A 14,250-nucleotide genomic window follows, 5' to 3' on the forward strand; every position below is an offset into this window, starting at 1 on the left:
TACATATTTTGTTATGTGCAAATGGCTTTAGATACCTATTAGGTCCATAAATTACCATATAGCACACATTCAACACAAAAAATAGCGACAGTTTGTGGTTGACAAAGGACAGCTGGACATATCAAGAGCCCCATTACCTTCAGTAGCTTAGGGCCTCATCAAACCTAAATCCAGCCCTGGACACTGGTGTAGAGGCAGGTGGAGAGTTGGATTCTTGCTGTTTGCTTCGGGCAACAAAATGTATTGGACCAGCTCTCCAGAACGTCTGTCAACCAGGACCGAAGGCGTAAGGAAATCATGAGCTCCAACACTAAAGAAGTAATTCTATGCGTAAGTTAGGCTGGTGTAAAATTACAGCACATCCAAACCCTGTTCAGCAGCAGGTTGCTGCTCTGCCAAAGGCTGGCAGTCAGAAATGAAGCCTTTTAAATTAGTATTCTGTGCTGAGTTGCCAGGATACAGCCTCAGCCCCTGCCCTCGCTGGTCCCATCTACATAGCTCCGCCAGAACACCTCTTTTGGGGGACTGACACTGGCCTTTGTTCAGTGAGCTTTGGCTTAGCTGTCTGAGCCCTGGCTGAGCCGGGATCAGCAAGCTACACCGGCGTGTCATTGGTTGAACTGAGGTTGGAGTCTTAATGCTGGCAGAGCCAGGAATCAGCTGCCTGAGCTGGAAATCGGCTGCATCCTAAACTATTTATCATGGGGAATCAGGACATAGGATTGCCCCCTAGGCCTGGAGTCCCCAATGTGGTACTGGTGGGCACCATAGCATCCTTGCTGCCTCCAAAGGTTCCCTGGCCCTTTCATTTTTTATCTTAAACATTAATGTTTGGGAGGTGTTTTTTGTTTGCTTGTTGTGGGAATGCTTTGTGGGTTCTGTTTCTGTTCAAAGGGGTGCAAGGTTTTGTTGTACAGGAATACCTTGGTTCCCGAACGGCTCAGCTGCAGAACAAATCAGCTCCCAAACGCTGCAAACCCGGAAGTAGCTGTTCCAGTATGCGAATGTTTTTCAGAAGCCAAACGTCCGACACGGCTTCCGCTTGAGTGCAGGAAGCTCCTGCAGCCAATTGGAAGCTGCGCCTTGGTTTTCGAATAGTTTCGGAAGTCAAACAGACTCCCGGAATGGATTACGTTTGAGAACTAAGGTACCACTGTACTTGTTCTACTGGTTTTGAAGTGTGTGCATTTTGAGAATTGCCCATTTTCCTTCTGTGAAATGGGTATGTTGTGGGGGGCATGATCAAAGTGCCCCCAGGCCCTCCTCTATGCTGAGTTACCTCCTTCACAGTTGTTGTGTTAACCTGAAAAAATATCTAAATATCACACATCACTATTAAGTTACTCTCCGTACGTTTCTGCCTTCGTAGTTGTTGTTTTAACAATATAAACACTGAGATGGGATATAATCATTATTACCTTGTTTCCTCTGAAGATTTTCCCATATCTGACAATGACAATTTTCCCAGAGCAATTAATTCCGAGCTCTCGTTCTAACCTTTGGAAATCTTCTATGCTTCCATAGTTCACGTAAACCAGATCTCCCTGGGGTATAAGAACACCAGAATGTAAGAAGAGCCTGCTCGATAGAAGAAGTTTAGTGCTGAATTCTGTATTACTTGCACAGATCAGAAGGACAGCGGTTCAAATCCCCGCAACGGAGTGAGCTCCTGTTGCTCTGTCCCAGCTTCTGCCCACTTAGCAGTTCGAAAGCACACCGGCGCAAGTAGATAAATAGGTACCACTGTGGCAGGAAGGTAAACAGCGTTTCTGTGCGCTCTGGCACTTGGCACTGTGTCCCATTGTGCCAGAAGTGGCTTAGTCCTGCTGGCCACATGACCCGGAAAGCGGTCTGTGGACAAACGCCGGCTTGCTCAGCCTGAAAAGCGACAGCCCCATAGTCACATTTGACTGGACTTAACCGTCCAGGGGTCCTTTACTTTACCATACCTTTACTTGCACAGAACACAGATATGAGTGCTAAACTTGCACTAAGTTAAGTTATATTCTGCTATATTTCCAGAAGTGGTTTTTGTGGCATCTGAAAGCTCAAATGCAGAGAATAGCAGAAAACAACGGAGGGAAAATAGAATATGCTTCTGTGTGAATGCACCCAATATGATGGCATTGGAGAAGCAGCAGAATACAAACTAGAGCAGAATAAATCTACCAACAATGCGCTATTCTTGTGTCAAGATCAAGGGTTCATCCATGCCACTTTGCCCTGCCACTTCCCCTGGGAAAACCTGTGGTTTAGCACTGAATCAGATAAACAGCAGTCGGGTTTCCCCAGATTGCTGTTTGCTCTGTTTAATGCTAAAACATCAGTTTGTGGTGCCCAGAGTCTTTCAGCCAACAGCAGTTTCCCCAATATCAGCTGTATGCATTTGCAGTTCTGGGGGGGGGGGCTGCTTCTTCCTAGGGAGCGCCAAAAGAACCCTCATATCTTTTTCAAAAATATCTTTCTCTGAAGGGGGACAGATCTACACTCATGGTTTTTAACGTTAAGGAAGGTTTAAGGCAGGGTTTTGATAATGTAGATGGGCACATGCCGTTCTACTTTTTATGTTCATAATGCTTTATCACCTTGCCTTTTTTATCGCTTAGTTTTTAATAGTTTTATGCTGCTATATTGGTCCCTGTGTCTTATGCTTCTATATATGTCCCTATGTAATGTTCCACTGCATTCAAACGCTGACCGCCCGCCAGTGGAATTTGAGGGGTGGTGGCATGTGCAGATAACAAAGGACACAGAGGGAGCGAGAATTTTGTGGCAAAAAGATTCCATTGAGCACATGGATTTATAATATGGGCAGATTAGCTACATATGAACGAATTGCATGTTGACGCAAATTAAGAATGGATAAATATGAAGAAATCTGGAAGGAATATTTAAGCGATAAGGCGGATAGAGGTGGGAAGTAGGGGGAGGAGAGAGAGGTGGGAAAATATTGTTAAAAAGGTGTAGTCATAGGTATATCAGTGTATTCAAATCTGAATTGTCAAATTGTGTTATTAGTGTTATTATGGTTTTTGTTGTATGTGTCTTTTGTGGTGGTTGTTTGTATTGAAAAAATGATTAAATAAATTTTATTTAAAAATGGAGGGAGGGAGAATTGAAATGTGATACTGCAGGGTAGAGCAGAGCAACCAGAATTCATCAGCAGGGAAAGAAACAGTGTTTTGGAAAACAGTGTGGCCGGGTATAACTTTCATTTGCCAAACCAACAAACCAAGGTAGTAAACCTTTTAATCAACAAGTATAGCCCATGATGTTTCAGAATGATATATCTATTATTAGTCTAATGGGGGAAAATAATGTTAAACAGGTCAGTGTAGATCCAGCCCAGATACCCAAATTTAGGAACTGGCTTATTTTAGCTCCCACCTAGGCAGGAGAGGTGAGGCAGAAACCTAGTAGCTTGAAATTCTTGCTGGCCATCAAGTTTAGTCACAATCCTCTTGTATAGCAACAAATTAGGGAGATATAAAAACCTAGAGCAGGGGTGGAGAACCTCAGTGTCAGGTACTCAAGTTCCCCTCTCTCTTCTGGGAGCTCAATGATAAGAATTAACAAACATTTGGTAGATTTATAGGCCTTTTATTACAGCATTATGTTGCAAGCACAAGCAGGCAACCCTCCGCAAGAATAGAAGAAGAGTTTGGATTTGATATCCTGCTATATCACTACCCTAAGGAGTCTCAAAGTGGCTAACAATCTCCTTTCCCTTCCTCCCCCACAACAAACACTCTGTGAGGTGAGTGGGGCTGAGAGACTTCAGAGAAGTGTGACAAGCCCAAGGTCACCCAGCAGCTGCATGTGGAGGAGCGGGGAAGCGAACCCGGTTCACCAGATTACAAGTCTGCCGCTCTTAACCACTACACCATACTGCCTTACTCTGACTTCTCCCCACTTCCACAGCAAGAAGCGTGCCAACGGGAAGTCCCTCCCCCTCTGCGTCTCCTTTGTTCTTTGACACGCTTGGACCTCTGAGTTCAGGGGGGGAGGGGTTTTCCCCACTCTCTATTGATGCATCACCCAGCTGCTCCCTCCCTTCTGGTTGCTTAGCTACTATCTCATAGCTGGGTAGCTCCTCTCAACTGAGCAGCTGCTGTGTCTACCTGTCTCTCTGTTTCTGGAAACGCTGGAAGCAGGGGAGGCAAATAGTCTTCCTCCTCTTCTGTTAAGAGCTGATCTCCCTGTGACTCCATTCCCCAATCTTCCGATTCAGACCAGCCCCTGACACTCAGGTTAGGAGGACCACATGTGGCTCTCGAGGTCTCTCTATCTGGCCCCTGAATCTTCCCCAGACCACACCCCTTGCTGCCTTGGATGCACACACCCCTTGAGAGTATCTGCCTACTTGGAATATGTCCTTAAGATCTGACCATGCCTCCTGCTTGTCTGGGTGGAGGGCAGAGTATGTGTATGTGTGGAAACTAGCTTACTGCTGCACTAAAGTAAAAAAATTGCATCGGATGCTCCGCCTACTCTTGCCTCTGGCCCCGCCCACCTCTGGTACGTGGTCCCCAGAAGGTTGCACACAAGGGAAAGAGACACTGGATCTGAAAAGGGATCACCACTCCTGATCCAGAGAGAGAGAGGGTCATTCGCATAACCAAAGGGCACATTCACACAACCCGTTACCCCACATCAGTCCTTACCTCTGGCATGCCCTGAGCAGAGAAAGCACTGTAGGGTGGAACAACATCTTCAATGTGTGTATACCCCGGAGGGAGAGGCTCAGATAATGAGGTGTTGAAAATCTGGGCAGTTAAGAGGGAGCAGAGGAGGAGGCAGAATATTAAGGTCAGGTTTAGACTAATTTCATATAATTGCAGTTACAGATAGGTAGCCGTGTTGGTCTGCCATAGTCAAAACAAACAAACAAACAAAAATCCTTCCAGTAGCACCTTAAAGACCAACTAAGTTAGTTCTTGGTATGAGCTTTCGTGTGCATGCACACTTCTTCAGATACCAGCTACTGGAAGGATTTTTTTTGTTTTTTCATATAATTGTTTTTTCCTAGTATTAATATTTTAATTACAAAGGTTTCGAATATAAAGAAATAAAGTGATGCATTTGGAAAAGAAAAGAAAAAATAAAAGGCTCAAAAACGTGTAGAAAGTAAGTGATAAAGAACGGAAAATCATCAGAGGTGTTGACGGAAGTTTGTATAAGATGTGTATGACTGTTGGAACTGATATGTTAAAAAATCAATAAAAATGTATATTAAAAAAAAACATGTAGAAAGAAGCAGATATTAATATATACAATATATGGCAAGCACCCTAGCCCATACATTCTTATATGAAATTGATATTCTTATCCTAAGACATATGTAAATATTTATAGCCTACTACATTTCATAGAAGCTCATTCCAAATATTGCCATATTGATCCAAGTCTACATCTGTTAGCAGTCCATTCATAGGTTGCGAGCAGGTGGCATCTATGACCAGGCCCCAAAATCAACTTGGGGTATCACAACTGTAAGCAAACAACCTAGCAGAATGAGAGGAGATGTTGCTAAAAGCTTGAGAAAAGAAAATGTGGTCAGTCCCTCCCTCCACAATGCATACAGAAAGTAGGCACTGGGCATATATATCTGAGGAAAGGTTGGGATTCTGTGACAAAGAAGGCTCTCTCTGGAGAGATGTGCCTGTCTTCCTCATTATTAACATTCAGAAGGAATGGAAAAACGGTACTATTCACCCAGGCATTTGACGGCTGAAAGACACTACCCTGGCATCCTTGAAATTATTACCTGTGCAGGTATGTGACTGAAATTAAAAGCTATACAATATGTTTTCATTTTATTCTATTCGCTTTGTTCCACTGCTGGTGTGAACTCCTTTTGGAGGAAGGTGGGAAAGCCATTTAAGAAGGGTTTGGATTTGATATCCCGCTGTATCACTACCCTAAGGAGTCTCCTTTCCCTTCCTCCCTCACAACAAACACTCTGCAAGGTGAGTGAGGCTGAGAGACTTCAGAGAAGTGTGACTAGCTTAAGGTTACCCAACAGCTGCATGTGGAGGAGCAGGGAATCGAACCCGGTTCATCAGATTACGAGTCCACCGCTCTTAACCACTACACCACACTGGCATTTAAGGAATCGTCACCTCAAAGTGTGGGCAGGTTCACCTGGAGAAAAGATCTCTTCCAGGTGTTTTGCTCTTTTCAAAGCTCAGCAGAATTTACCTCTCATAACTGCATCATTATCTGTTAAACTGAATGTTCTGAAAGGGACAGGGATGGTTGACTTAAGAAAAAGCTAAAGCCAGATGGGGAAATCCATTTTCTCTCCCTCTCCCCTTTACCTCATGCCCTTGGTCATCCACAATTGAGATGTAGTTGGGATTTGTTTCATTTGGGTAGGACAGCAGAACGTCGTAGGCAGCCAGTTGAACCGAATCCAGGCCAAATTCCTTCCACTGGGCCTGTATTTGTTTGGCCAGGCGCAGGTTCCCTGGTGTGCCTGCCAAGTGAGGCAACCGAGTGAAATTGCTGGAAAAGAGGAGAAGGGTATAATGAATGAAATCACATTTATTTATTTTTTCATTGGGCTTGCTGCTGCTGTTGGACGTCGGTCCTTGCTGTGCAAGTTGCACAAATCGCAGCCAGGTGACCATCTTGACCAAAGGCGGGTCACTGACAGGAGCGAGCCAGCAGCAAATCACTCCAATCCAGCAGGAGTTAACTCTTTAATAGCAAAACAGGATCTCTACAAGAGTGTCAGAAACTGATGAGCACAGAAACTGAGTTCTTGGTCCATGGATGTAGCCAGGATTTTTTTTTGGGGGGGGAGGACTTTGTTAGGGGGCCAAAACTGACATGACTGGTCAGTTAGTTAAGTGTGTGTGTGTGTGTGTGTGTGTGTGTGTGTACACACACACACACACACACTCACACACACACACAGTGGTACCTCGGGTTACATACGTCAGGTTACAAACTCCACTAACCCAGAAATAGTGTTTCAGGTTAAGAACTTTGCTTCAGGATGAGAACAGAAATCGTGGTCCGGCGGCACGGTGGCAGCAGGAGGCCCCATTAGCTAAAGTGGTGCTTCAGGTTAAGAACAGTTTCAGGTTAAGAACAGACCTCCAGAACGAATTAAGTACTTAACCCGAGGTACCACTGTATATATATATTCTGTTTTGCAATTTAGAATATTCATTTAAACAACCTTAAGATACCAATAACTTCCCTTCTTCTCTTTCTATGGTTCACTTTGTATAACATAAATCCCTGCATATTTTACATAACTAAACCATTCAGTATTCCATTATTACATCCATCAAAACTTATTTACACAGTTGAATTTATCTTAATGCTGCCAACGTTTTCAAGGGTACACAATCTCCCCCCACCCCATATATTCAATAAACATTTTCCAATCTTCTTTAAACGTATGTTCTCCTTGTTCTCTTATTCTATATGTTAGGTCCGCAAGCTGCGCATATTCCATCAGTTTAAGTTGCCATTCTTCTTTACTTGGGACCTCCTATTGTTTTACTTGATCTAGGGGGGGCAGTTGTCCCCCTGCCCCCCCTTTGGCTATGCCCATGTCTTGCCATCATGAATCAAATTGCTGAGACTAAAGGTCCACAACTTCCCACAGCCAGGTATGTCTCCTCCTCTCCAGCTCCCCCCAAGCAATCAGAGACTGCACCTGTGTGTCTCTCTTTGCTTCTCCCGCTTCATGCCTCTCCTGGTTCTGGGAGACCAAACAGGAAGAGAGCTTGTCGCAGCAGGTTGGGGAGACACCGAGGCTTCTTCACAAGCCTGACCCATCTCTGCCTCTCACCATCCCTCCTCTCCTGCATCAGCTTCTGCCCAGATTCTGGACACTCCTCAATCCCTAGACCCTGTTACCTCTTTAGGCACTCAGCTCGCACCACCACTATTTCTGTTTCTTTGTTTAAGGCACCCTTCCCCAACCTGGTGCCCTCTGGCTGATTTGAACTACTGCACATTTCCCATCTCTCTCAGCCCTGCAACTGTGCTGGCTGGGGCGGAGGAAAGATTTGATTAAACAAATCGTTAATTATTTTTCACTCGCAGGTTTCTCAACTGCTTTGCGGCAAAAAAAGAAGAAGTTAGCAACTCAGTGTACAAGAAGTTTAAGATAAGATAAAATACACAGGATGTGCTTCCAGACTATTACCGGCTCAGCACTAAATCCGTCTCCACCTTGCGGGCTCCACCTTGATCGTTTTTAGGTGTTGCCCATGGGCCTTTGATGGCATGGGGTTACCTCGTCTTGAGAATGTTCTGAAATGTACCCCAAGTGTGTTGGTTGGTTTGGCCAGTTGGCATGCTTGCTAAAGACCTAAACAGCCTCGGCCCAGTATACCTGAAGGAGCGTCTCCACCCCCATTGTTCAGCCCGGACACTGAGGTCCAGCTCTGAGGGGCTTCTGGTGGTTCCCTCACTGCGAGAAGTGAGGCTACAGGGAACCAGACAGAGGGCCTTCTCAGGGGTGGCTCCTGCCCTGTGGAACATCCTCCCACCGGATGTCAAAGAAATAAACAACTATCTGACTTTTAGAAGACATCTGAAGGCAGCCCTGTTAAGGGAACCTTTTAGTATTTGATGATTTCTTGTATTTTTATTTTTTGCTGGAAGCCGCCCAGAGTGGCTGGGGAAACCCAGCCAGATGGGTGGGGTATGAATAATAAATTATTATTATATACAAGCTATGCTTTCTGCTTAACTCGGATTTGGTGCACGATGGGCAAGAAGTGAATGGGAATCTCTCTGCATCTCTAAGGATAGATCTACAACTTGGCCAAAAGCAATTCTGGAGATGTAAAGCTCTGGTTGGAGGCAGGAATTCACCAGTTGCTGGAAACCACAGGAGGGAAAATGCTCTTTTGCTTGGATCCTGAATGCTTGGATCCTGTGATCCTGGATCACAGACACCTGGCCTGGCCACTTTGAGAACATGATGCTGGACTTAGATGATCCATTGACCTAATCCAGCAGACTTGTCTAAGGTTATTATGTGCTTAAATAAAAGCTGTGATTGACTAAGCAATTGAAACCTACATGCTTATTCTTTTAGCCTTTAAGTGGCATTGTACATTGTATTGTTGGTTTATTGCTATGGCCGGTGGCTGACGCAAATAAAGATTCATTCATTCATTCATCCATTCACCCTGCATCCATTTTGTAGGCATCTAAAATGTGTAACACACCCTCATGAACAAGTATGAATAAAAGGAGGGGAAGGTTCCTCTTTAACACTGCTTAACAATCACAAAACACACTGAGCTGGCGCTGGGTGGACAAACGTCAACATATTAGCATTTATAACTGGAACATTGACTCATTTGCTAAATAAGTCTGAGCGATAGTTTTCTTTCCTACTTGAAAACGTGCTCTGCGTGCCAGCTCTTTGATTACTAAATGCTTGCCATGGACTAAAAACGCTGTGATTACAAATGTATGCCGCTAAGTTAATCTCAGGAAATGCCACCAAACTGAAAAATATATTTTAGCGTGCAGTCCTGGCACCATCAGAGGTACTTCAGTGTAGCTTGTTCATCCTGGCTCACCTGCGGCTCAACCAGCTGAGATGAATCTGGCTGAGGCAAGGCCAGAACATCTCACCTGCCCGCTTGGCAAAGAACACTATTTTAAAGGCTTGCTTTCCCTCTGCCAGGCATAGGAAGAGCAGCAGCCCTGCTGCTGAACAGGGTTTACATCTGATGCAAATTTACACCAGCTTCTTGAACATAGGAAAATTACATGGGTCTGGTTGGCTTATGCCTTAAGCCCAGCCTACTTTTAATTTTTCCTTTTTTTTTCCTCCTGGAAGTTACCTACCCCTGACTTAAGGGCTCCTAGCTGCAATGCACTTGAAGTATCTAATTTAAGGCAGTCTCTAAAAATGACAAGGGACACGGGTGGCGCTGTGGGTTAAACCACAGAGCCTAGGACTTGCCGATCAGAAGGTTGGTGGTTCGAATCCCCGCGACAGGGTGAGCTCCTGTTGCTCGGTCCCTGCTCCTGCCAACCTAGCAGTTCGAAAGGACGTCAAAGTGCAAGTAGATAAATAGGTACCGCTCCAGCGGGAAGGTAAACAGTGTTTCCGTGCGCTGCTCTGGATCGCCAGAAGCGGCTTAGTCATGCTGGCCACATGACTCGGAAGCTGTACGCCGGCTTCCTCGGCCAATAAAGCGAGATGAGCGCCGCAACCCCAGAGTCGGATACGACTGGACCTAATGGCCAGGGGTCCCTTTGTAGCACCCTGCTTGTGGTTAACGCTTAGCTGGAATGAAATATTCAACGCAGCAATAGAGAAATTAAAATAATAATTTATTTGTCAGACAAATAAATGAGAGGCTCAGTGGTATATGGTTACCAAGCTCTGGCCTGGCCTCTTGCCATCCTGGCCAGCACTTATATTCCCTTAATCCAGCCCCCTTTGCTCCTCCTGTGGCTGCCTCTGTCCAATCAGCCTGGTTGAAATTCCTATTGGCTGTTTGGTAGAACCAATCACAAAAGATACACCCACAAAAGATACACCCACTTCCTTGCCCTTATAAGGGAGACAAAGAGCTATATATGTGACAAATAAGTAATAATATATCTTACATGGAATCTTAATTACCAGCTCACCTCTTGCCCTCCTTGCCCTATTGCCTTCTAAAACAAATGTTTAATCTTACATTTTTATGTTCAACAGATGTCAAGGATCTTGAGTTTCACATCAACATTGAAAGATTTCCTTCATTTAAGGTTTCTAAACAAATGCCTGACAACTATATATCAAGAGTGCTTGGATGGCGTCTTCTGTCTAGCAGGGGGGCTAGGCTGGTGGCTGACTTAATTTCAGGATAAATACAACTCTTACAACCATATGAAATAAGAATCTAGCATTCCTTAAATCCTTTGCATAATTACATTTAAGCCAATATATTTAAGCTAATATATTTCATTCACTTATCATAGGTAGCCTTTTAAAAGAATAAAGCCTTTGTAAAGTAAAAAGGAACTCAGTAAAAAACAGCTTTAAAAGATTTCAAAAATGCTCTCTTTTCTTCTAGCCAAGCCAGTTGCCTTTTTCACTGCTCTTGGCCTTTCAACCTTAGAAAGAAGATCTGGCTCATTTTACTGGGAGGCACATTGGTATTATTTTACTATTTACCCTTGCCTTTAATTGTGTTTTCTCAGTCTGCAAGGGCAGCATATGTAATTCTCCCTTTTTATGACTTTGAGAATTGTTTTTCTACTATAAATCGATGGGGCCCCCTTGTCTTAGGAGAAAAACCTCTTGCCAAGGTTCTTTCTGCCTGGCATGAAACATTTGAAAATCCTTTTTTTTTTAAGCTCATTTTTAAATACAAGCCTTGATAAAATATAGAAGCTCTGATAAAAAATGCAGGCTTATGACTAGATGCCTCATTCCCCCCTTTCAAGCTCAAGGACCTTCATCCCAAGTGTCCTTGATAGCTTGACCTTCATCATATTCCTGAGGTAAAGCTCTGTATAGGGCCATGATATGAGGTAGAGTTTCATTTGAAACCATCTTGCTAATTGTACTTCTAAAACATGAAATGATACATGGCATCATACACAAAACCATTACCACTACTGTCAAGAAAAACAAGCAAGACAATAGTATCCCTTTGAGTCCTGCGACATTAGGTAACCAATTGGTGAGCCATCCCATATCCCATCCTTCCCATGTTTGTACTGGGACATGTGCTATATTCTCCATCTTTGTGGCCAACACACGGATTGCCTCACCATTATCTGAAATGTTAAAGCAACAGGCATTCCCTGTCAAGTTCAAGACTCCACATAGGCCTCCCTGCCTGGCAAGTACATAATCCATTCCCATTTTCAGCTGCAAAATGGCGGCTCTACTTTCATCCAACTGTTGTGCAATAAGTCTCAAACTCTGGGCCGTTGCATTGGTTACAAGTTCCACTACTGCTTGCAATCGAATTATTCTGTTTAGATTATAAATAGGATCCCGTGCCCCTTGTATGAGCTCACCAGGATTCCAGGAGGCAGGATCATAATAGGCTATAATGCGCTCTGGCGGCCAATCATCAGTACCGCTCCAACTTTGGGTACTTCCTCCTGCTATATGAGAAATATCAGCATTCCTTCGTGTTCGCCTGGCCGAACTAGTGGGCATAATCCACATTGGTGGTAATACCCAACCCAAGAAACAAGTCCCACTCCATTTGGAAGGGAGCTTTTTGTATGCCCATTCTCCACATATCCACCACAACCATCGGGTCTGAGGTTTTTGGTACGTGGAGTACAGAAGGCGAAATACCAAAAGAGGTAGAGAGTTCACAGTGCAGTATGTTAGATTGCCTTTTTCTGTCACAGTTATGTTCCACACCACTTTCCATGCGTGAATAAAAGGAGGTGCACAGGGCAAGGTATTCCGAGTTCGATAGGTAGTACCGTGTGCCCAGGTATGACTATTCTTAATATAATCCCAAGTATAGTGACAATGAGAAGAGCCTATCATGGGAGAATCAGCTGCATCTGATGATTTATGTACACAGAATTCCCCTTGTACAGGTATAACTCGTAATGGTTTAGTTGAGTTCCATCCGGGGAAATTCTGTATTTCTGTTTGGTGTGGCATTTCGCTTACCATACCAATGGCATCTAATGGTATCGGTAATAAGGGCATACCTCCCTCTGAATCATCTGGCCCAAGAGAGCAAACAAGGCAATTGGTCCTATTTGCAACATTGGCTACCATTTCAGCTAAACCTACCCACATATTGTGGTCATGGCTGAATCCATATTTAGCCAATTTGGTCAGATTCAAGGACCCTTCCCCTTCCCAAGGGATCAGGATTAATAATAAAATCATGTTGATGTCTAGTATATGCATTAATTCCACAAAAGATTACCTTATTGTGATAGCAAATAATTATTAGCCCCAATATAATTCCCCCAGTGACAGAAATGGGGAACCACCAAGACCAAAACATATATCCCGAGGATCCCCAATGAGTAATATCTCTGATAATTGTTCCACAAGGGGGCAGTCAATCAATTGTATTAGAGAATCTTTCCGTTCACAGTCGCTGGTTCAGACGCTCCTCAAGCTTCAGGCGTGCGCAGGTCAGCCAGCTTCCAGGTTGTGGCTGCAGCAGGCCGGTCGTCAAATGTTGCCCGTGACCTAGCCCGTTCCCGGTAGGGCTAGATACAGGGGTTTTTGGAGAGAGTTAGTTTTAAAGGATTAGAGGGGTCACCTTTGCACGTCCAACTGCCTTCGGACTTCTTCAAACGAGAGTGATGAATCCAGGGGGTCACCTCAGCTACCTTCACCGCTGTTGGAGTAGAGAGCAAGACGGTGTAAGGTCCACGCCATTTAGGTGCAAGTGGATCACGTTTCCACTCTTTCACCCATACGCTATCGCCAGCCTGGAACTGATGAATCGGCTCGGCAATGCTGCACGGCGTGCGTTCGAGGGCCCACCTGTTAAGAGAAACAAAAACACGGGAGAGAGATTGCACTTGTCCCTGTGTCACATGATCTCCTATTTGTTTAAGGTCAGCTGGAATATCCTGAACAAAGGAGGGCGGTCTCCCATACAGGAGCTCAAAAGGTGACAACTTAAGTCTTTTTGTGGGTGCACACCGAACACGAAACAGTGTTATGGGTAACACATCTACCCATCCCAATCCCGTTTCCTGGGTTAATTTTGCCAATTGGGTTTTCAGAGTCCGATTCATTCTTTCAGTTTTCCCTGAACTCTGAGGCCTATATGCTGCATGCAGTCTCCATTTTACTTGTAGGACTCGACATACATCTTGTACTACTTGATCAATGAACGCTGGCCCATTATCACTTCCAATGCATCTAGGTAATCCAAACCTCGGGATCAATTCAGTGAGGAGTCTCTTAGTTACCTCTCGTGCCTTTTCAGTTCGGGTGGGAAAAGCTTCAACCCATCCGGTAAGAGTATCTACAAACACAAGGAGATACTTGAATCCCTTAGAAGGGACCAGCTCTGTGAAGTCCACAATTAGGCTTTCCATGGGGACATATCCCACATGCTGAATTCCAGGAGGTTGTACTGGTCCCTGCCTGGGATTGTTTTTAGCACAAAGAACACATTTCTGTGAAATGCAAGTTGCTAATTGTGATAGATTAATAATATACAACTTCCGACTGAGACTCTCTCTGGTTGCAGTACCGCCAAGGTGAGTAGATTCATGATAATTTCTTACAATTGTGCCTGCTAGATGATGAGGTAC

The 14,250-nt window shown here is 44.4% G+C and overlaps 1 protein-coding gene across 2 annotated transcripts in view; it reads right to left on the reverse strand.

The window, feature by feature from the left end:
* LOC310843344 (glutamate carboxypeptidase 2-like) overlaps positions 1 to 14,250 on the reverse strand; it is a 56,366-nt gene that overhangs the window by 33,285 nt on the left and 8,831 nt on the right. For both annotated transcript variants that reach the window (XM_083736583.1, XM_083736584.1), the window contains exons 3-5: positions 6,321 to 6,507; positions 4,665 to 4,766; positions 1,419 to 1,544 (exon numbers count right to left, since the gene is read on the reverse strand). In XM_083736583.1, coding sequence (XP_083592709.1) covers positions 1,419 to 1,544; positions 4,665 to 4,766; positions 6,321 to 6,507 — 415 coding nt within the window. The remainder of the gene's footprint in view (positions 1 to 1,418; positions 1,545 to 4,664; positions 4,767 to 6,320; positions 6,508 to 14,250) is intronic.

The sequence above is a fragment of the Podarcis gaigeae genome (genome assembly GCF_964106915.1).
Source record: "Podarcis gaigeae genome assembly, chromosome: 4".
In the NCBI taxonomy this organism is placed as follows: Eukaryota; Metazoa; Chordata; class Lepidosauria; order Squamata; family Lacertidae; genus Podarcis; species Podarcis gaigeae.